The sequence below is a fragment of the Pomacea canaliculata genome, linkage group LG4 (genome assembly GCF_003073045.1).
Source record: "Pomacea canaliculata isolate SZHN2017 linkage group LG4, ASM307304v1, whole genome shotgun sequence".
NCBI lineage: Eukaryota > Metazoa > Mollusca > Gastropoda > Architaenioglossa > Ampullariidae > Pomacea > Pomacea canaliculata.
Genome location: NC_037593.1, coordinates 22,826,513 through 22,849,566, shown reverse-complemented (window position 1 = coordinate 22,849,566; position 23,054 = coordinate 22,826,513). Strand labels below are relative to the sequence as shown.

At 38.2% G+C, this 23,054-nt stretch overlaps 3 protein-coding genes across 3 annotated transcripts in view; all 3 read left to right on the top strand.

The window, feature by feature from the left end:
- Nucleotides 1-15,279, top strand: part of LOC112561330 (transcription factor E2F3-like) — a 24,359-nt gene extending 9,080 nt beyond the window's left edge. The window contains exons 5-9 of the mRNA XM_025233743.1: nt 7,882-7,943; nt 8,556-8,646; nt 9,416-9,530; nt 10,060-10,300; nt 12,392-15,279. Of these exons, the coding sequence (XP_025089528.1) occupies nt 7,882-7,943; nt 8,556-8,646; nt 9,416-9,530; nt 10,060-10,300; nt 12,392-12,600 (718 nt within the window). The 3' untranslated portion in view covers nt 12,601-15,279. The remainder of the gene's footprint in view (nt 1-7,881; nt 7,944-8,555; nt 8,647-9,415; nt 9,531-10,059; nt 10,301-12,391) is intronic.
- Nucleotides 15,280-16,694: 1,415 nt separating this feature from the next.
- On the top strand, nt 16,695-21,018 carry LOC112563120 (cell wall protein DAN4-like). The gene is made up of 6 exons (XM_025236871.1): nt 16,695-16,968; nt 18,053-18,178; nt 19,017-19,142; nt 19,585-19,670; nt 19,721-20,072; nt 20,677-21,018. The coding sequence occupies exons 1-6, from the start codon at nt 16,917-16,919 to the stop codon at nt 20,835-20,837; spliced, it is 903 nt and encodes a 300-aa protein (XP_025092656.1). The 5' UTR covers nt 16,695-16,916; the 3' UTR covers nt 20,838-21,018.
- Nucleotides 21,019-21,449: 431 nt separating this feature from the next.
- LOC112563122 lies at nt 21,450-22,438 on the top strand. Its single transcript, XM_025236872.1, has 2 exons — nt 21,450-21,694; nt 21,958-22,438. The coding sequence occupies exons 1-2, from the start codon at nt 21,465-21,467 to the stop codon at nt 22,133-22,135; spliced, it is 408 nt and encodes a 135-aa protein (XP_025092657.1). The 5' UTR covers nt 21,450-21,464; the 3' UTR covers nt 22,136-22,438.
- Nucleotides 22,439-23,054: the final 616 nt, after the last annotated feature.

The following is a 23,054-nucleotide window of genomic DNA, read 5'->3' as shown; positions in this document are numbered from 1 at the left end:
TAGTACGGAAAAACAAATAACCTATAATATATAACACAATCACCAGTTAAAGTTAAAGGAGCGAAACCCATGTTTCAAATATTGGCAGACGACAGCACTAGTATATCGACTTAATGAAACAGCTTATATATATATTACATCACCGAGAAACACACACAGCTATCGGGGAATCGGATCGGTACACGCATACACCCATTACGAGTCATAAAACAGCCTCATGCCGGGAGAATCACATCAGCACCCTGGGTCTCTGTACACAGACGAAGAACCCCCCCCAGTTGCTTTGTCTAACGGCAAGTAACAGCCTGGTAATATAATTCACACAGTGGACGAAAACCACACAGCAATAATTAAAAATAATAAAATCCACCACAATTACATTAGGTCAACGACTTGCAAATCGATTCTGAACTTGCGTGGACTAGGATTAGAATCTACGCATAGATATTATACTGTAAAACTGTACCTGCATCCCCTTTGCTCAAGACCCGAGTCTTGATCAGTAATTTACAAAGCTGCTTATACGCAAAAATACGGTCCGCCGTATCCATTTGCCAAGGACGCATTCTAGAGTAGGCAGGCGATATGACTTGCGCAATGTCAACCGAAGTGGCTGTCAGTCCGAGTTATCCCCTCAGCAGTTTAATAGTCGTTGGAATAAATAATATGGAGACATCTGTAATCCCCCATGCTTTAGGTATTTTGCATTTTTTAAGCCACTTCAACATAAGCCTCAATCAATAAGATCTCAGACAAGTCTTTATATTGACAAAGGCCTCCTCAAGCGCCTTCTTTCTCCACTCCACCTCGATCGCAGCCAATAATTATTAATAATGTGCTGAAAAAGGCCTCTGTTTCTCCTTCATGGCAATATTATTTTAACTAGACAAAGTTATCGTGGCCATATATTCCCGCTTACGAAAAAACAAATTTACTTTGTACATATGTGTAATAATTTATTGTAAATTTAAGGGTATCTTTTGGAATCCTTAAAAATCTGTTTTAGCGTGTAATTTCTATCTCCAAACTATTCGTATGATTTTTTTAAAGAGTACCTTCTAGCTGTGAGTTGTGTTGAGTGTGGGGAACTTTACTCTGATGAACCTGCGATGACAGATTCGAACTTGCAGTTTGCTTATGGGTTTTACCATATCAGTAATTCGGATTAATTTCTATTGAAAAGAACGTAATTTTAAAAAGTTCAAGAAGCTTTTTGCTATTTCTTTTTTTTTTTGTAAGAAGACATTATTTATACACTTTACTTCTTCAAAACAAATCATCAAGAATCATGACCGTTAATCTATTGTAGTCCGGAGTTAGAAGGGTATATTTAACTCGATTCAAAATATAGTCTGCATGCATTTTCCCAGTATCGAATACAACGACTGCCAATACAACGACACAAAACCTCGCCTTCTCTGCCGGCAAGAATGGGCCAAGGCATCGAGCATTTTACGCTCTAACTTTAAAATTCCTTTACCCCTCACACTTCGAAGCCGATTGCCATCAAGAACAGACTAACGAGGAAAACCGATGTTAAATAATTCAGGTAAACAGAAGGGCTTTGTCATTATATCTGCATTAAACTTAACCCAGGAATCCACTACCAACATATAAAAGTGCTAGTTCCAGTTATTTTCAGAATTCCCTGTCGCCGGGAAATTCATATTACGCACCAATCTCGCTGTGGCTTTTGGTTGCGAACAGTTTTTGTCGAGGGAAACACACCTTTTTATGAGTTTCGTGCTTGAGGCAATTGTGGTCATTCGGTCATGATAATGAATAAAAGTTACCATGAGGCCTGGGAGTGCATTTGCCAAAACGAACTCATTGTCACTATTTGTGACTTCTACTTACATTAAAAAGCATAATAGATAAGAACATTTTTCACACTCAAAATCATTCGCTATGACGGAATGAACGTACGGATCTTTTTAAAGCTCGTTAGCGCCAGGAAGATACTATGCCTAGGAAGCAAACCCTCGTTCATCGAAGAGGACTTCCGATATAAAAACAACACCACTGGAAACTAACAACAAGCACAACGACTGCAACATATCTCTTAGATGTTCTCCTTTCGGCGGGTATGCATACGAGTACAGCAGCCACGTTCAGCAACAGAGTATTTGAGCGGAAGCAGATAGTGCTTTACCACATCCTCAGTCAAACAAACCTACAGTCATCGCCGTGCAAAAACCATCTATGTAAACAGGCAGATCACAGGTGATCTCTAACTGTCTTGAAATAAAGGAGACGTATTCGACATATTGGGTAGTATCGACACCCAATCATCCTATCGCTGTTCTCTATTAAAACTAAGTCGCAGCTTTCCCAAATACCGAATAGTTGACGCTGTTGTCGGTCCGTTTTTGATGACAGTTTACAAATTTTTCGTGACTTAATCAAAAGGCGTTAGCCATGAGTAAACTTCGATGGTTTTTTACTGGAGTTAGCAATCTTCTAAGTAAAGCATTGTTTATAGATTGCAACGTGATTAGTACCAGTCTAAATAAAGGTTTGGAGTTGAAGCATGTTGCTTCATGAGTGAGTTTAACCATGGTTGCCCATTTTCGACACGATGTCTAATTCACATGTCCAAAACTTAAAAAAAAAGCATATTACCAAATGACAAATGCTATTTGGTAAAAACAAAGAAATTGGACACCAACGGACATAGGGTGGCACTTTCTGACAGAAAAATGTAAATTATCCCTTTTAACATATGCAGGAATTGAATCTCACTAGACAGAAATACAGCTTGTTGTAGTTATTCAAGTGAGTTTATTAAACATTTATTTAACATTACATGAGTCTGTTGCTTCACATGAGGGAACAAAATACAAGATATTTCTCTTTATAAAGTTGTTTCTCAAATAGTGGGAATCACTTAAAATGTTTCTCATTTCGCGTGACCAAGAGCTGCACGTTTCATAGCTTCATATAGGTACTTGCATTTTGCATTCGATTGTATGCGATGGTGCACACAGGACAGTGCCATGGTGACTGGCATGTTTTAGTACTGTAGAATCTCGTGTTGCTTTTTTAGCTTTTTTCTATCCATTATGCCATAAAGCTAATGTTGACTGCAGATGCAGTTGAAATTGGCTGTGCAGAACACCAATCTATCATCATGTTCCAATTTAAATGTTATCAGGGTGAAGCGGAATTGATTCTAGGAATATGTCAAACTTGTGGGGGATTCAAAACCCCAAAAGTTGTCAAAGCGACAGAAGGGGTTCAGAGGCAAGTCCCAAGAGGAATCTGTTACTTCACTCTCTTTTTATTGCATCATGTTATAATTGAGCAAGAAACAACTTTGGTATAGCCCAAACATAAACTTTAGGGACAAAGAGGAAAAAACATCAATGTGCACTCCCTTAATGGGTTTTTTTTATATTTGTCTGCTGATCCATATGTCCTGCACTTTTAACAACTTATGTTTTACCTTTCAAGAGATATTTAAAAAAATGGAGCTTAATCTCGAGAATGGCCAACACACTTGTAAAATAGTCAAAGTGGACAATAATATGTTCATTATAAAGTTCATTACAAAGATCTGGCAAAGGAACCTTAGTGTTGTCATAATGTGCGTCATAGGAAAGTTTTTCTATGCTGGGGTCTAGCTCATTGTGCAGTACCACATTGAGGATGAGATTCTTTTTACTGTTGTGACAAAATAGTGGCCAGTATTTAAACACATAATTGATCCACCTTACCTCCACTGTCAGACTACAACTAATCCTTTGCCAATGAGAAACACCTTAGTTAACCATAATTTAAAGTTTCTGGATTACTCTTAAGCATAAAAAATTGGATTCACTCTAAGCAATAAACTTGACAATATTTGTAGTTTTGATAACCATTTTAAATGCTGATGCGTGGCTGTGTTACGCTTTGTAAATGAGAGACAGAATGTGGTTCAGTAGAGAGCTAACTTGATGTTGATAGAGTGAGTCACGGAAAACTTAGACCGAAAACACGCAAACCAGTCGTGCTTTTGTACCTTGAGGGACTAAGCCAGTAATGCAGTATTATGGTTGTTAAAAGATGACGCTTATTCACGGAGCTGTAAAACCAAGGCATAGTAATGTTGACAAATTAACTCTGGTAATAGTAGATAATTTTCAGTACTGATCTAAAGAGAAGGAAAGCAGACATTTAGTTAATGAAATTTTTTGTTTTGGTATGTTGCTTTTAATTGAGTAGGTCACATGAAAGCAATGGTCAAGAGCAACAAAAGATTTCACCACAGAGGTGACACAAACCAGATTAATCTTTTAATCCCCTCCACCCATCAACTTTACAACAATGATACCTTACTACATTGTTTAGGATACACCCGATGCTGCTATTTTAACCTCTCTGGTAAAATGCTGCTTTAATGGCTGATGGGGTAACATGTTTTTAGGGAAAATGCCTTTCCTTGATATAAGGACAATTCAAATTGTTGAACTTTGCTTAGAACATAGAGCTCCACTACCCACAGCACTATTATCATTTTCATGCTCTTTATCATGAGCTGATTTATTTTTTTTTTTAAGTGCAAGAGAAGAGATAGTATAATTATCCACTACATAACTAATAACAGAAGAAAGCTGACTAGTGCCAGTTGATCTGTTTTTACAGCTTCTGATTCGCTCTGGACTGTGTAAATTTATTTCCACATAAGCTCATTATTTTGCACCGGTAACATCACATTTTTTAAACATGCATATATTTTACCCTACGCAGGTTCTCAAAGAAAAAATGGTTTCTTATGGTTGAATAGATTATTCAACTTCAGCATCTTCAGCATATGAAAAAAAAAAGCTGTGCTAAATTTTGTTGGATACAAATCTTATTTTTCATTCGTCACCTTATCACTTATTGTAAATTGTAGAGGATTGATCTAAAAGTCATTTGATAAAATTGCACTTTGCTAGTGATATTTGATCACACTTTAATTGTTGATAGTTTCGTGCCCAATATTATCTTAATACAGACTAAAATTTATTAGAAGACATATTGATTTCTATCCTGCTTTTCAGAAATTATAATGTTGTATAGCACTTTTTCTCTCTTGTTGTCAATCAGCAACGATAGGATCGCTCACCAGCAGAAAAAAACTCGATATTGACACCTCTCTAGGTCCTATCTGACGAAAAGTTTGTTGGCTTGTTGAGAACGTGCTCCAGCATGGGGTAAATGTCTTTTGGTCTATTCTTACTTATCCACCAATCCTATTAATTTTCTCATTTAAATAAAGGATGGGTCTTAAGTGTGATAAACGCTTTCTTTCTCTCTTCTTTTTTTTTCCTTTCCCTTTTTTTTTTCTTTTCTCTTCTTCTTTTTTTCCTCAAATTAGTACATCTTAGAAAGTATCACACATGGGTAGTAAATGGAATAAAAACGCAACTTTACAACACAGTATTAGGGGCGATTGTTCAATATTTCACCAATAACTACCGAAATATCAGAAGCACCTGATCTGACAGTAGAGAGAGTGAGGTGGCATCAAAATGGCCTGCAGTTGTGTCTAAAAACCAAGTGTAAAACTACACAGTCTACATGAAGTGAAGACACTATTTTGTCAAAAAATGTCACACACCAGGCCATGGGGAATTTGAATATTGATATAGAGTTGGTTACTAGAATTGATTCCCACAAGCAAACACTATCAAATGTTGCCTGTCTCCAAAGCTGAGACTTAAGTAATAATCTGATGTTCTGAAGGAAGATGATAAATTCCGAACATCTCATCCTGTTTAATGAATGTTCCACTAGTCCTCAGAAGACTGAATGTGCCCTGTGATACACCAAGTAGTTAAAATATAGCTGCAGGTGATTGAAATAAGCATAACGTCAAACTTCTTCCAGTTAGGCGAAGAGTTCTATTCCTTCTCATTTTGTTAGTCATGATTAAAATTTATCTGTAACTGTAACATTAAGATATGCTGTTGTGACTCAGACATTTTCTTCCTACATTTCTAAAGACCATCAACATAAATAATGAAAATAGACCTGTCTGTGTATATCTATTTTGCAAAGTGTGCTGGCTTTGTAGTGATTTGATCCCCTGGAATTGTTTATTCAAATTTTTTTGTGATTGTAGGTGGTTGACTTAAACAGAGCCTCAGAAAAACTGGAGGTGCAAAAAAAGAAGAATATATGATATTACAAATGTCCTGGAAGGAATAAAATCTCATCGCAGAAAAAATTCAAAACTAATATACCAGTGGAGGTAAGCATCTGCTGTGTACTTCAATGCACGTTCATGACTAAAAATGTTTACAAGTGTGCTAATTTTATTGGACAGAAGAAAGGATACGTTAAGCTCTTAGACCAGTGGTTCTCAAAGTATTTTCTGACCGCGGACCACTGTACTTAAGTAAAAAATATCGCGGACCACCAAGGCCTAAAAAATCACTCCTGTACTATGAAATTTCAAATTTAAATTGCCGCATTAGTTTGATTACAATTCAAAACTAAATTTAATTCTGTGACCAGTAGTATAGTAATAAGCTAACATAACACACGTACCTCGTTCTTTGTAATTAAAATTGTTAATGCGAGGATGCATCACTTTAACATCACTTGCTGACATATGACGCTGTCCAGCCGCGGACCACCTGACCTATGCCCACGGACCACACTTTGAGAACCACTGTCTTAGACAATAAAAGTAAGCACTTTTGTAAATTAGACTGATGAATGTTTACTTTGTGAGACTATTAGTTTGTGTGCCGAAATAATCAAGCAAGAATAAGTTGGTTCGCCCACATGTGTATAATTCCCGTAAGTAGCTCTGTTTGTTCAGACAGATAACTTCTGCCATAGTTTGAGCTTTAACAAAAAGGACACTACTCAAAAATAGCACAACTCATATGAGGTAACCTGGTATTACATGCAATATTCCTCATGTTGTGCCAAAAGAGAAAAGGGTTCAGCTGCTGACGATCACATAAAACAACTTTTCTAGTAGGTCAGACAATATTTAAGATTTATTGAAAGGTTCTTTATATAAGACATGTAATAAACACCAGCAGGACCATGGACAATTATATGTTCCCTATTATCATCAAATGTCAGTGACATATTTTAAAGTATATGAAAACTCGAGAAAGGTCATATTAATAATCATACTGTGCATTTTCATTATTTTATTATTACTGGGACTAAAACCTCCAACAGTATTATCTGAGGGTCTGAAAAAATGAAGAGTTTTTTTAATTGTTGTACTGAAAACTCGCCTACATTTTATGGATGGAAAACCCTGGTAAACATCTAAGGCTACTCACACTAATAGTGTAAACAAAACCTTTAAACTGACTTATAGTTAGCTTGCATTCTCTCTATAGCAAGGAATTGGAGGCTTTAAATTTTATAAACATTTGCAAAGAAAAACTATTTCAGGAGAAACATGACACCTACTTAATATTAGTTCAGCTTTGTTTCACCTACATAGCATTAGTCCTGTATTGTTTCATGTGCATAATATTGGTTCGTGATTTTACACACCAGCAGAAGTTTATGGCTTTTTGTTAAAGACAACTGTTTAAAAACTAAGTGTATGGGGTTGTGGGATGGGTGATTTAGCAAAACTCAAAAGAATGACTTATCTAGCAGTACTGAACTTGAAAGTTACACAGTTTTGAGTATTGAGTTGCTTATGATAGATAAGATGTAAAATATTTTATTAAAAAAAAGCACGTTTCTTCTTGTTGAAATATTAGTTGGCGTATAAAGTGTTGGTATCAAAGATTCTGTTTTGTTTCCCGTTTTAGTCATTCCCTGCTCGCAATAAACCTCACAAACCTAAAGCCCAGTGAGAGATACCTTGATAATGTTTGCATTAAACATGGGGTTACTTGATAGAAGCTGTATTTGTAAAAATTATTTCAGAGGTGCTGCTGGGTGTAGTTCTGCTAGTCAGACAAGAATCCTTGGAACTCATCTGTGTTCAGGTAATCTGTGATTGGTTGTCTACAGAATGTATAAGAAATATAGCATCATCCAGCAAATTGATTACAGATTAGGACTAGTATGTTGGCACATAGTGTGTAGTACAAAAAGTGCAACAGAACAACATTTAAGTCCCTGAGTTGTTTTAAGGCTATGTAACCCTTACAGATAGAATTGGGAAGAACATTTTAAGCAACAGGATTCACTTGCTGCCTTGATGGGACAGGGGGAAAGTGTGTAAAACATTAAGTAACAGCACCAGTGAGGCTGACACGAAGATGAATAAGTTTGAAAATTTTTAATGCTCTGATCACACTAATAACAAAGATAATTTATCAATAAAAGAAAAATTCTGTCTGAGATCAATCTTTAGTTTTTTTGTGATTTTTTTTTTTTTTTTTTTTTTTGCTGTATATCAAATACACACACATATTATTGTGATGGCTCCCTGGTTTTGTCAAAGGGAACCCCCCTTTTTTTTCATCCTTTCAGAGGGTCCCTGGGCCCCTCTTTTTGAAATCCTAGTTGAATAACCTCTGAATCTTTACATGTTCATGCAAACTTCATTGTCAGAAGCCAGTTCTCAATGATTTTTGTAATTGTTTTTATGACAGATCTTGAAACAAAGGAGAATGTCTTGGATGAAATGATTCAGCAGTGTACTCGCCAGCTCCGCCTTTTAACAGAAGATTCTGAAAATGCTAAATATCCTTAAAAGATGGCCAGTAGAAATATTCTAGTTTTCCAGTTTTTCAAATATTTCAGCTTTATGATTTTGAATGAAAGTTCACATTAATGTCAGTGCAGATGACCTGCACAGAAAAACTTAAAGAAAATTTGGATTCTGTAATACCTGAAAATCTTGCACTTTAGTAATCCTACATTGCTTTCAGATGCAATGGGTTAATTTCAAGATTTCGAACAAGATTGATAATCAGATTTTTAAAAGAAATTACCCCATGAACATTGTTTATGGGTGTTTTCATTTTATAGAGCTTATGACAAAAGATGAAAGAAGGTGAGAGAAGCATTCATTTAGCATCTTAATCACCCTCCCAACTAACAGTGATAAGAGAATATCAGCACTATAATTAAAGCTCAAAATATCCAAAAACAACTTTTCCTCATTTCTTCCGAAGAGGCACTCTAAAATACTTAAAGACATTGTGAATTTCTAAGTCTTTGTATATAACGTTTGTCTCTTAATCACTCTTTTTTTAACTGTTTGCTTGATTATGATACATCTGTTATTTCCAAGAGTTAATGCTTTTTTTTTTTTTTTTTTTTTTTACACTGAGCAACCTGCATGAATTGTATTGCCTAGATGCCTTTATCACAAGACTAAGAAGTAATTCAAATCATGATATAAAATATTGCCTTAACAATGTAAGTGGTACATTATATGAATATTCTATAACATGACTTGCTTGCGAAATCCTGAGAAAATTCTGTGCATGATTCTTAACCTTTGCACATTAGCATATGTAACCTATCAAGACATTCGCAGCTTGTCATCGTTAGATGACCAGACAGTTATTGCAATCAAAGCCCCTCCAGAAACAAGGTTAGAGGTGCCAGATCCCACCGAGGTAATGTTAGTTTTATATGTGTGTGTAGGTCATTTTTAAGGGTACCATACTACATAGCTATTTTGTTAAACATGAAAAAATATGCAAGGTTTGTAACAGTTTTGTAAGTCTAGGAAAGGTTTGGAAAATCTGAAACAATTTTTTTTTAAGACATTGCCTATAGAGTCTGGAGAAATTGGAGTGTGTGTTAATTCTGAATGAACTTTTGTTTCCATGTATTAAAAATAAAAGTAAGCTGAAGCCTGTAAAGTTTGTATAAAAAAGGGGGATGTTAGGTTGTAGAGGTAATATTTCTTTGAAAGAAAAATGGACTTTAAAATATTTTATTGGAAAAAGAATGAAGTAGAAAGCATCGTCATTAACTGTTCTATTTCCCTTAATGAGTAGGAAATCAAGTTTTTTATGTGAAACTAGAGCTGTATCAGCAAGTTTTTGCCAGTAGAATAGCAGAACCATTTAAAGAGTTTAAATGAGATTTTTGAAGTTGCTGTAAAGCAGTAACTGTATTTAACTTGTCAATCTGTTGCAGAGTATTCAGATTTGGTTGAAAAGTACTCGGGGTCCTATAGAGGTATTTTTATGTCCTGAAGAACTTCCTGGCTCCAGTAGAGAGCATGCTGCAGAATCTACAGAAAGCTGTACAGAAACAGAAGCAACATCAGAAGCAAGCACTGATGCTTCACTTCCATCAAAAAAAGTGTGTCGGTCTGTAAATATTAAAGAAGAATGCTTGTTCTTGGAGGACTCTGCCCCTAAAAGCAATCACCAAGGTACAGTACTGGTAGAAATCACAAAACAAGCTCAGTTTGTGTTTGGGGTCAAATTTAATAAATTTGCTTTTTCTACCCTCAAATTTAATGTATAGAGAATAGTTTTCCCACAGTGAGCATATGTTTACCAGGTGCTTTCTTTTTAAGTTGCTTACACCAGCTGTTCTCAAACTGTGGGGCGTCACATGTAAAAGGTTGAGAACCGCTGGCTTACACCTTGGGTCCTGATATTTTTTTCATTTTAATTGGGTTTGGATGATTTGTAAGTGTACACCATAAATTGAAAAAAACAATAACATGTTGAACCCTAGAATTGTACAAAACAGCTTTAGCTTTAATCTTTGAATTTTGTTTCTGTAACTGGGAATTATCAACATGATGACTCTTCTTTTTTAACTATACCAGATGACCCATCTGTTAGGAGCTTAGAGGCTACAACTGCTATCATAATCAAACAAATTATTGCCTCTGGTCAGTGGGTCTGGCAATCCTGGCCACAAAGGGCATGACAAAACCTAGGTGCACCCACCCACGCTATAAAATGCTCTGCAAAAGTGAGCTCCTGAGTTTTTTTGTTTGGTTCATTGGTACGTGCATGTGGTCATCCTCTTTAGCATGTCTGTACATTCTGCAAGCGCTTAACTGTTCGTTTTTGTCTTGTACAAACATAAGGAAGATTTTGTGTAAGCTGCCGCCAAACAATCTGCTTATTTTTTTTCATTACTGCATTCTGAGCTGCTAAACATAGTCTTCACGTCATAGCTGGGACATTAGAGCAGGTAAGGTGAACTTTTTTTCCCCCTCCCCACTATCCTTCATCTCTGATATCCGAGCAATGATGGGGAGGGTGGGTGGCAACTTCAACAGTCTTTCAAGCCATCAGTTTTCCTCACCCAGGCGCTAATTGAGAGCAAGAGTGCAGCTTGTGGTCAGCCCAGTGCTGTCCTCTGATCTGGCAACATGGTGCATGGTGATCATTGCTGCTTGTCTCATAGCCCAATTTGCCAGGCCACTGCCATATGTTGGTGCTGATCTATAAACCCATGCTTCAGCTTGGTTGCATCAGGCTACTGTTGACCCTTGTGTCTTCTACATTATCCAGGACAACCCTTTTCTTGGGTTTTAATGGGAGATTGCCTTGGACCCAGGTGCCCTTGCAGAAGGAGATAACCTTGGGTGTCAGCCTGGCACACACCCTAAAGCAGGAGTTTACAACTGTGCTACTTAAGGAGATCATATAAGAAGTGCAATCCTGTTGATGTCTGACAGAAAAGTCTTCCAATTTGTTGCCCTTCCCTTCGGTCTGTCTGTGCTGTGCCATGAGCCTGCACTTGTGATAAATGCCATTCTTAGACTACCCAGTCTCAGTCTGTCTTAACAATTTGCTTCTGCAGATTTGTGGACATTTTCACACAAGTTGGTGGTTGAAGAATTAATATTGGCTGCTTGAATTAAGTCAAACTTGCACTCTTCTCAAGACTTCCTTCTGGGAATTAATTTCTAGACTTTACACAACCGGGTGTTCCTCGAGAGCATGTCCTCACCATCTAATCAGAAATGTCCACTTTCCAGTCATTGAGGCAGATGATGGCATAACAATGGTTTCACCTCTTAGGGCTTCTTAATGCAGTGGCATTCCTTTTCCCCACATGGAATTGGTCTGGGATCTTACCTAAGTCAAGAGACCATTAAACCTCTCAAGTGGGTGACAGAGTCCACCTTCCTGCTGGCCTTAGCCTTGACAGAGAGGGTGTCAGATTAATGTGCTTTTTTGTTAGATTCAACCTACCTGCAGTTTTCAATGATGGATCCAAGCAAGTGTTCACTGACCTGTCTTTATTTGAATATGAATTGGCTGCTTTATGTGAGCCAAAAGTAGTCCAGCCCCTTCTTCAGGATGTTTTTTTTGCAGAGGGTTTTAGAGTGATTTTGGGCAGAAGTAACTGGGTTCATGGTGCCAGTGGCTCCAAACCCACTGATCAGAGACAATAATTTGTTTAGTTAAAGAGCAGTTGTAGCCCTAAGCTGCTAATAGGTTGCTAGTAGGTACTGGAAAGATATTTTATGAGGAAATTTTCATTTCTAATGCAGGATCAGCACCAATGATGAAGCAGGCACTGCTGGAACAGGCGGACATCTCTCCCTCCTTTCATTCCAGTCTTCTGCAGCAAACTACAGATCAAGAAACAGACATGCCTTTTGTGTCTCTTGAACCTCCTTTTGATGTCGATGATAATATATTTGGCTTCAGCAGTGCAGGGATTGCTGACTTGTTTGATGCTTATGAGATAGATTTGTGAGCTTTTTCATGATCACCTTTTTAAGCTGGTGATTTGATAGTGTGGTCTCCCTTGTCTTTTTTTCACATTGTTGACTTGACACAGTAGCCGTGTATCTATAGTGACCTTCTCTCCTTATTTACACATTTTTACAAAAATAGCTGTTGGTGCAAAAATTGAAAATAAAAACTGCAGAAGAATTTGATATGGTCATTTGAGATGTAGGCATTGTCTGCTGCAATCCTTAACTCTTCCCTTGTGAACAAAAAGCAATACAATTCATCGCTTACAATAAGAGAGATGGCACAGTATGTTCCAAGACTGACACCTACTAAACACAATAAAGACAGCCAACAGTGACACCGCATGCTTGGCTATTTTAGCTCCATATGGCAAGTAATTCTTAGTAAAATAATTGCTAAAAGTACCAACACTTCTTCCCGTTTTTGTTCCTTTATTTACTCACAGCATGATGTGTTTTGTGACACTACAATGTGCAAAACAGGCACCGGTTTAGTTCACTTCAAAGAATGTAAACTGTAAGGGAAGAGTTTAGGATAATGACATTTTAGGACAGACTGTGTATAGCTAATTGACCATGAAACGACTGGAATTTGAATTCTTTCCTTAGAATTGAAACTAAAATCATCATGTCTCAGTATATGTTAACCATTTGCATGTTGTGTTTTTTTATATATATGAAAAAAATTGTGGAAGATTTTAAACTAGATTTGTTTTATAGAAGATTTTTAAAGATAGTATAGATCATCTACTTTGATCTGGTACTATTTGCAACGTAGATATGTTATTACCCCAGCCCAACTCTCACTGCCCAGTTCAGCTCTACGTGTGTGATAGACAGGAGGCTGTGGTACATTAACAGATGTTCTTTGTCTGTGAAGGACAAAATTGGTTTAGTCATCTGTTCCATGTAGGTACAAGTGAAATTCAAATACTAGTTCTTGTGCTCAAGCAAGACAAATGATTGGCCAGCATCTTCTTGACTCATAACTGGCATGATTTTTTAGTTTCGTTTTTTTTTTTTTTTTAACAAATGAGTAAAATGTGTACTCTCAATCTAATCACTAAATGCTGTCAGAAGTGATTGTACATAGTACATAGTGACTGCAAAAACTGTGTACTAAGCCTAATCACATACTCTTGTCTCTGTTTCATTTGTTGCACTAGAGAGCCCATGCCATCAAGTAGGCAGCCTGTATATCTGGTTCTTTCAAGCAGAAACAATCACTTTTACTCTTCAACCCACACTAAAGGATATGTGTCATTCCAAGCTGCCCCTTTTAGAGCATACAAGCCCTTTTATCACAGTCTCATATTTTCCCTATCTCCCAGCTGACAAGTTGACTACCACTCAAGTAACAGCTGATGCTCTGATTTTGGTGCTGCAAGTAAACAACGTTTTATCTGTATGATGTAGGTTTTCTTTATTGCCACAGAAGTTGCTTCTCATAATGTGCTTGAAAATGAAAGTGCTTAACTCTCAACCATTGTCACTAAACGCTGACTTGTGCTTTATGCCTTTAAGTAAAATAAGGTTTGATTCAGGTGCTTAACGGAGGGTCACATAAAGGAGTGGAAAGGGTGCCAGTTGGGAAACCCGAAAGGTGTGCAACTGGTGCACTTTCACCATTGCTGCATCTCATCATACTCCTTAGGGGCCTCAAAGGACAGAAAATGTAGGGTCACAACAGCAAGAAATGGTAGAAACATGCAGACTTTGCCCTACAGCATCAAATATGTTGGGTGGTGAGCAGAATGCTAGTTTTCTTCATAACAGATCACGAACATACAAGTGCAGCAATGGGAGAATAGGAAGGGCTATGCTAGAGTGCCATTTCTTTGCTCTCATTTCACATGTTTGGCAGCTAAACTGTTGTAGGGATATAGCTCAGTGTTCTTTTGAAATTTGTTTTTGTTAAAGGGTATTTTCCCTTTTATTCCAAGCTATCCCACAAAGGCAAATGACTACACTTGTTGCTTTCCTCCATAAACATGGTCACAAAAGTCCAAGTGTCTTGAACTTTCTTAATTTGGAATACAGTAGTTTATGGACTGAAAATTGTATATAACAATGAAATGTGCCTTAAAGAGAGAGGAGTGCCGGTGCTGCCAGCAGTTTTACTCTGCATTCCCATTGATTTACTTTTTAAGGGGGGGACTAGGGATGCAGAGATTAAGTCAGAAACGGTGTCTTTTTATCACTAACGTTATTTCTTTCTTTTATTTTACCTGTGAGAAGGGTTTTATTTATTTATATAGCATATTATTTATTCAGATTCTGCGGTATGTGTGTGTGTGAAAGAATGGTGGAGTTTAGGGATAGTCCTGACATAGCAGTCCTGCTTTTTCAGTGATATCTCAAGACAGACCACATGAAAGGTTTTTTCTGTACCCCAAGTATTTCTTTACTGGTGACAGCACTAATAGTGTGTATAAAAGTTAGGATAGACAGTTTTTTAAAGAACAATTGCATTGGCAAGAGGTGCCAAAGAATAGTATTGTGTGTGCTTATATTGAAACATTCCTTGTGTTTTGCCAGCAACAAGGTCAGTTACAAGAGGCTTAATTCAAACTTTCAACACAAAGCTTTGTCACAGAAAAATATTTAGTATTTTAGACATAATTGTGAATTTCAATGTAAGCTTGCTTGAGAAAATAAAGTGAATTTTGTGTGAAAAACATTGTTTTCCAATAATTTTATAACTCCACTATACTCTCCAAAGATCTTTAGATTCTCAAGTAATTTTCAATTAATGTATGACTTGATTTCAAGGCAATCCAACATATTGATTACATTCAGCCTCCATTACAGAAACAGAATTTTGATTTTGTAAAATTCCTGTTTTTCTTGATTGTCTGAAAAGACACCTGAAACGGGGGAGGGTGTGATGGTGACAAGGTACCTGTTTCAATGTGAAAGAAAGCATTTTAGTAATAAATTATATGACGAAGGTGGACCAACCCAATCTATTATATTTTACCGATTATGACAAATGCTGCAACCAAGCAGACTGAAAATTATACTTTCAAAAATACATGGGACAGCAAAAGAATAATATCAAGGGGATTACCTCAGAACGTCCTTCCACAGACTGGCCATACCCAAGTGTGAAACATCTTACAACAATACAGTGAGTGATTCCCATAGACATAAATATTTACTTAATCAGGGCAGTGGTAGGAATGCGGTTTGCCTTGAGTGTATGGTGTGGGATTAAAGTATAATGCCATTCAAAACAATATCAATAATCATGTTTAAAGAGAGTTTACCAATAAATGCTATCAAATGCATGTTACTGCTTAACTTAACATACAAATAATTCAACACTTTTTGTAGTTTATCCTTTACTTCCTCCAAGATCCATGTATATAAGCTTGCTAACACTTCAACCATAAAATAGTTGATGTCTTGTAGTGCTAGTATGAACATTTTAAGTACATCGGTCTAGGGAAGCTAAAAGAATATTAGGTATTGTGTGGTTTGTATTTTACCTTCTCCAGACCCATGAACTTCAAGTGTAATTGTCGGTCTACTTGGCTGTTATGCTTTCTGTCTTGGCTCATGCAAGGTTCGAATGATTAGTAAAGTTTATTATATTAAGTATGATAAGATCTGCTTAAAAGCTTGTGCCAAACTTGTTTTTTTTATCTTCCTTTGGGGGCCAAGGCAAAGGGCATGTGCGGAGGCGTCGACGCCACGATCCACAAGCATACCTGATGGGTGGTGTGTGGTTAGTTGGATTAGTGATATATATTAGTGAATAACAATCAAGATGGGTATGATTCATGTCCAACCATATTGCATCAGCTCACACTGGGGTCGAGTTGACGTTATCGGAGGGCGAGACTTCGTTGAAGCAAACAAGAGTCCTGTCATTTCTCTAACTAAACACAGCATATAAAACATTCAACTTTTTCCACATGAACAGACACATAAATAGACACAATTCTAAGCAGTTTTATTTTGTCTTAACAATCTAATCAAAAGCGCGGGACCCTAAGCAGGTGCCTCGTCTGCCTGGCCCTGGCTACAATGGTGTCAAGTACGATGATATTCAAGCATATCTGCACGAACATCCGCTGTGAGAGAGAGATCGAGTGGATGATACGGTCGACTGTCGAGATTTCCAGGTGAGACCTGTATTTAGAAGTGAACCAGGATCTGTCCATGTTTGGGGGTGCGGGATGGAGAGAAGTGTTTCACCTGTCGCAGGTGACACTGACTAGAATCCCGCACATCGCCTTCCTCCGTTCGTCCGACAGTGAGGGGAGTGAAGCTGGCTGCACACATCTCTGTCCTCGGCAAGACAACTTTGATGTCAAGAATGAACCCTTTAGTTTACTACACTTTGACCATATCATTGACAGGTGAGCGTCAACGAGTCTAACCTTTTTTTTCTGTTGTTGGAAACAGTTGTTTGTACACTCATCCTTTCTTCTCTCTTACAAAAACAAATAGAAAAACCCACGTGCGCACACACTTTCTGTCTCTCGGGAGATAGAGACACAAATATGAATAACATTAACGATATTACTGGTTGTCCATTTTGTTTTTTCTTGATAACAAACCTTGTTTACTACTTTGTTTGTCCCAGTCATAGGCTTAAATCGGTAAAGAGCCTTAAAGACCTACCGAGAGTAGATATTTTTTAAAAAAAAATTAATATATCACAGATTCCTAAAATCTGAAGTTTATCTTTTCACGAGGTGAAAGACCTTAAACTGGCAGGTATTCAAAGTGCAAACAATTTAACATACACAAATTTGAAAGCCGACAAATCAGGTTAGTACACGACTATTGAGATAGTAAACAACAGCCCATGGGAGGACCGGGAGCTGAGCTTGTCTACCCACGATGGCACGGATGTAACCTGTGCAGAGGTTCGAGTCGATGTTCATAGTTTTTGTATCCCTTGAACGGAATGGAAATACTCATCGTACCCTGGGAAATACATTAATGTAATAAGTGTAATGAACTTAACTCAATTGTTTCAATAACCACCTGAGTGTCTTTAAAGGTGGGTGCACTCAGCTGTTGCAGGAGGAATATCTAGTGCTTGTTAGAAAGCAGTTACAACACTCGGTTGGACCTTATCTTCAGAGGGTGCTCGATAGTGTAGTGAGAGGCCTGGGTTCAGATCTCGTTTCGGACACTGTATGTGACGCCTGCTGGCAGGGTGGGCCGTTAAGGTTTTCTCCGGGTTAATTCGGCATTCCCCTTCTTCCCTCTTCACTATATGGTGCGAAATCATTTGGCACTTTCCCGCCAAAGCGACTAACCAACTATGTGCTTAGTCTTTTAATATGACTGCTGATATTAACCTTGGATACTGACACTAAAATATCTCAGATTATAATGTAAGTATATATGCTCGCACGCTCACAACACAGAGTTGATACAAAGTAATACAGAAAAACCAAATATTGTAAATCCTTTCTTCTTTCTGTGCAGTGCTGTCTGCAAGTGCCGCAACCTCTCAGTGTCACGACAAGATCGCTTCCTGCTCAAACATGTCACGTGTCTGCGAGGATCCAGTGGCGACGGTTCACATCTGCCCCTTGTATTGTGAAAAGTGTGGTGCGGCTACCTTTAATATCTCTAAATACACAGTTGCTATTCTAATAGCCTTTCTTCTCGATAATAAGCGATGTTAACGGGGTACATATCCACTCCTTAACATACAGCAATAACCGACATGAAGACCAGTGTTTGTTGCTTGTTGGCAGGTACTCGTATTACATGGTAAGGGCAGGTACTCGTATTACCATGGGTAGGTACTCGTATTACATGGTTAGGACAGAGATGAAAATCTCGCCAACACTACAGCCTCTGAACAGTTTCACATCGTGAATGAAGCTATCTTTAAAAAAAAATAAAAAAATAAACAAACACGTTCACCCTTTAGCGGAGTTGTAATTAGATAAGTTAAAAAAGGATAAAAATTATTGCCGAAGTCACGTGGCAGAGACATGATCGAGGTTCACTCTACATTAGCCATGTTTGTCTCAGACTGGTCCGCGTGTACCACTCACCGTCGATAAAGTCCCCTTCCTGACACTACTTATCTCCCCTACACGTATTATTTCCCCTATACCATCATTTGCAAAGATTTAGGTTCATCTCACTACGGACCTTATATATATAATTATATGATCCTTAATTTGACCCCAGACAGCATGTAAACCGTTTGTTTAGAGATGATCCTTGATCTGACCACCAATCGTACATAAATTATTTGTCTATGCTGGGTCTATCATCTGACCACTGACTGAATATGAACAATTTGTATGTAATTCTTAATCGACAAATCTTCTGTGCCACTCCATACAGTTTTTTTCATTCATAATACCTATAGCTGATGTTGATTAAGACAGGACACCTCAGTGTAATGTTCTTAAGTTTGTGCTTACCACAGAGGAGTACAATAACCTGCCGAGGGCTTCCTGTCAAAACAAAATGGACACGTTCTTCTGTGAAATGGCCGCCAACTGTATCGATAAGTTCCACGTCTACTTGTGTCCACTGACGTGTAGCAAGTGTGGTGAGTGTCCGGAGAATGTACACATGTACTCTTTGTCTGGAGCATGTACACGTGTACTTTGTAGATAGAATGTATACATGATGTACTCTCTTTGTCCCGAGGATGTATGGTACCGCCGGACTGCAGGAGCAAATCACGCTCTGACGGCTACTTTCACACACTAACTTCAATTCAATCTGGGAGAAAACTTAGTACAAGATAATTTTAATTGACACGATATGGATCTCCTGTACAAAAGCAGCCACATCCTAGGGACTGACATCAGTTTGGCGTACAACTAGTCGTCTTCACTTTACTCTATGGCGGCATGGATGAAGTATATGCATGTAGACGGGATTTGTTTTTGTTTTTGGATAATAGTTGATTGACAATATTTGTAGTATTAATTATCTTTGCTCATGTCCCATCTCAGTCAAGGCTGTTTCCTCTATCTCTTCTGTAGAGCTCGTCACCTCGCAGACATCAACAGTGACTGCGTCATCAACGATTGTGTCAACTACATCGCCATCAACGATTGTGTCAACTACATCCCATCTAACGTCATTGCAATAGTTCAACCACTACATCAGCAGAGTGACTCGTCATCAACGATTGTGTCAACTACATCGCCATCAACTTCAACATTTACCCAGACATCTACACTCATGCCAAACCAAAGTAGACCAACAAGTCCAACAACAGCCTCTGCTACGTCACAAACGTTGCCAGCAGTCACAGAGTCAACCACTGCAGCAACCATGTCATCTGTGCCAGGTAGAGCAAGTATTGCCTCGCCATCGACGTCGACATCTACCAGGACATCTGCACACACATCAACCTATCAAACATCACCAAGGCCAGAAACAACCACTACTGGGCCACAAACTTCGACTATGATCGCAGGGTCAACCATTGTTTCAACCATGGACACACAAAAGTCATCTACGCCAGGTAGAGCAAGTATAACATCAACTCTCTTACTTTACAAGTACACACGATGTCCACCCACTGCGATATTTTGTAACTGAAGTTGTGGCTGTTATATCTTCTCTCTCAATACAAACACTGGACTCTGGTTGAACGCATATACATGTACTTATTTACACATATATCAGTCTCACATATGTGCTCTACGGCTCGACACGTCCTTGCTCTGCACTCTTCACTCTAACTCTTCTTCTCTGTATCCTGGCTTTGCCACCTTCCTCGATACATCTCCCCACTCAGACAGGGTTAAGGTCCTCTGTCTAGACTATCTCTAAATTCATTTCTCTAGATAGACAATGGCCGCCTTATGAACATTACAAGCAAACCTGTTCAGAAACAGCCTTAGCCGAATCCTACTGAGGACTGGCATCAAAGAGGACAACCTCTCTTCTGACATCAGCTTGGTGTGCACCCATCGTCTGCACTTTACACTCTGGCGGCATGGATGAACTACATGCATTTAGAGATGATTTATTGTTGTTTTCTAGTCGATTGACAATATTTGTATACATTATTTTTGTTCATGTCCTGTCTCTGTCAAAGCTGACTGTTTTGCTCTTTACTGTAGAACTCAGAATCTCGGAGACATCAACAATGACTGTGTCATCAACGATCGAGTCAACTACATCGAGATTGTTAACACTTATCATGATATCTGTAAACTCATCAACCTATAAACATCAACATGGTCATATACAACCATTACTGCGCGACCAACGTGGACTATGATCACACGGTCAGCCTCTGCTTCAACCATGGACACACACAAGTCATCTACGGTAGAGCAAGTATAACATCAACTCTCTTACTTTACAGGTAAAACTTTAGCGGTTTGCTTGACAAACACATCATTAGTCGACTTGTTGAACCACATTTGGTGGCCAGCATCATTCTCAGCCCTACTACGGCACGACCACCTCCAACAAACCCAGAGATAAGGCATTACTCGACACTTACTACATAATTTTCTTCACTAGTACAACATTAACATTTTTGTTAATACACGATGAACCCGTTTTTTTGGCATAAGTTTTCTTACTTGGTTGGTAAAGCATTATTGGTTAAGTTCTCGTTTTTGACAAGTACGACATAAAACGGTTTGCTTGACAAGTAGATGTTTTCCTTCTTGATATGACATGTACAGCATTAGACTGTTTGCTTGCTGTGTGTTTTATTCGCATATAAATACGATGTATACCATTATATCACTTGTCTACACTTTTCCCTGTCTTTCTACATGTCGTAGTGAAATGTTCTAACAGCAGAGCAGAGACAAAGAGTAGACAATGGATTAAAGGTCTCTGATGTTTGTACACAATGACCACCCTGTTGTGATATGATGGTAGTGGCAGCATTATGATCATTACAAGCAAACCTACCTTGATCAGGACCATCTGTTTCTATCAGCAACAGCAATCCAGACACCTGAAACCCTCGGTCTGCAGTCAATGTGGTAACCTGGATGGTGACCTGCCCTGCACTGACGAAGAGATCTTTGAGGCAGACAGCTCTCAGTGTCACGATGACACTCCTTACTGCATGAACGACATCATCCAGACAAACGGCCAGATGAGGATGTACAAACGGTCAGTTGTTACAAAAAAAGGGGGCATCATAATATTTCATGTGACATCTCATAATTCATTTTAAACATCTGCACTCAACTGTAGTCCAGTTATTAAATATTAAAATATATAAAATCTTGTTCAAGAATTGAGACCCAATTTTAGCCTGTTGATCACTCACTTGATAACATCACCATAAACACATTTTAGGCCAAACTTTACTTTCTAATTGGTCACCTGGTCTTCCTGGAACTCTTGTCCCTAACTGGTATTCTGGTTTCCAGATGTGTCAACGAAACAATCTGTAATTCAGAGTGGTACATGGAGTCTTCAGACAAACAGCAGTGTACTCAATTTGATCCTTCAATCTATAAAGACGACCTGGTATGCCATCTGTGCTGCTATGGAGATGATTGCAATGCTAATAATGTACCACCAGCAGAGAAATTGTACAAGCCCTGAAAATATGAAGACAAAATGTGTGCTCACTTGGACCATGTTGAAGTTTCTGTCTTCCCTTAAAATGTACAGGTTCTGAAATAAAGAAAAGTATCTTGATTAAAGGCTTTTCTTAAATGGATTTCTGTTATGCTGTATGATACTTCCTAGTATTTCCTGACCTACTTGGTGAGATCGGTAATATCAATGCCATGCCACGAACAGAGAAACTGTACAAACCCTAAAAAGCTGGGCGGCTACTTAGACTGCATTTGTGTCTCAAAACAGTTGAAAGTATGAAATAAAGAGATTCTAGTTTGTCTTTAATTTTCTTTGAGATGGACTTTAATTATGTTGCCTGTCATTTTCCGGAATACGAGTGTTTAGGTTGGAAGCAAAGCCAACTGTCTGAGGTTTGCCAAGAAAAAGAACTTCAGCCAGTAGCAGAATAAGAAAGTTGTCAACCTTATCAACCACCCAAGCGCCTGACCACAGCTGAGGAAGAGCTAACGGAAGAGCAGGTTAGGATTAGGGTTTAGACCAATCAGGAGTTGAACAGGTCTTAGCTGTCGCTTCATGACAGAAAAGCCTCTACAACAGTAAGAGTTTCACAAGTTCATTGACCTTAAGAAGGCATTTGATAGGCTTTGCAGGAAAGAGTCTGGACTGTGAAATGCAATGAGAAGATTTTACTTTAAGCCATCACTGAGGTACACTACAAGTTAGAAGATTTCTTTCAGGCAGCATGAGGTGTTTTTCAAAGACGCCCAGTTTCGCATACACTACCCAACATCTGAGAGAACATCATGCAATAGAAGCTCTTCATTAACTTCTTCAAAAAAATTTCTTCTCCTTCGGCTGAAGTCACGTGCAGCTTGCTCTTCGAAAATTTTAAGACACTGACGGCGAAAGCCAGTACTGAGCCGTACATGCGGTGAAAACC

What these genes read in the sequence shown, in the direction of transcription:
- LOC112563120 (XM_025236871.1), top strand. Translation starts at nt 16,917, where the DNA reads ATGTCAAGAATGAACCCTTTAGTTTACTACACTTTGACCATATCATTG. An exon ending in TTTGACCATATCATTGACAG is followed by an intron (nt 16,969 to 18,052) that starts GTGAGCGTCAAC and finishes CTTTCTGTGCAG; the next exon opens with TGCTGTCTGCAAGTGCCGCA. An exon ending in CAACGATTGTGTCAACTACA is followed by an intron (nt 19,671 to 19,720) that starts TCCCATCTAACG and finishes CAGCAGAGTGAC; the next exon opens with TCGTCATCAACGATTGTGTC.
- LOC112563122 (XM_025236872.1), top strand. Translation starts at nt 21,465, where the DNA reads ATGATCATTACAAGCAAACCTACCTTGATCAGGACCATCTGTTTCTAT. An exon ending in CAGATGAGGATGTACAAACG is followed by an intron (nt 21,695 to 21,957) that starts GTCAGTTGTTAC and finishes TCTGGTTTCCAG; the next exon opens with ATGTGTCAACGAAACAATCT.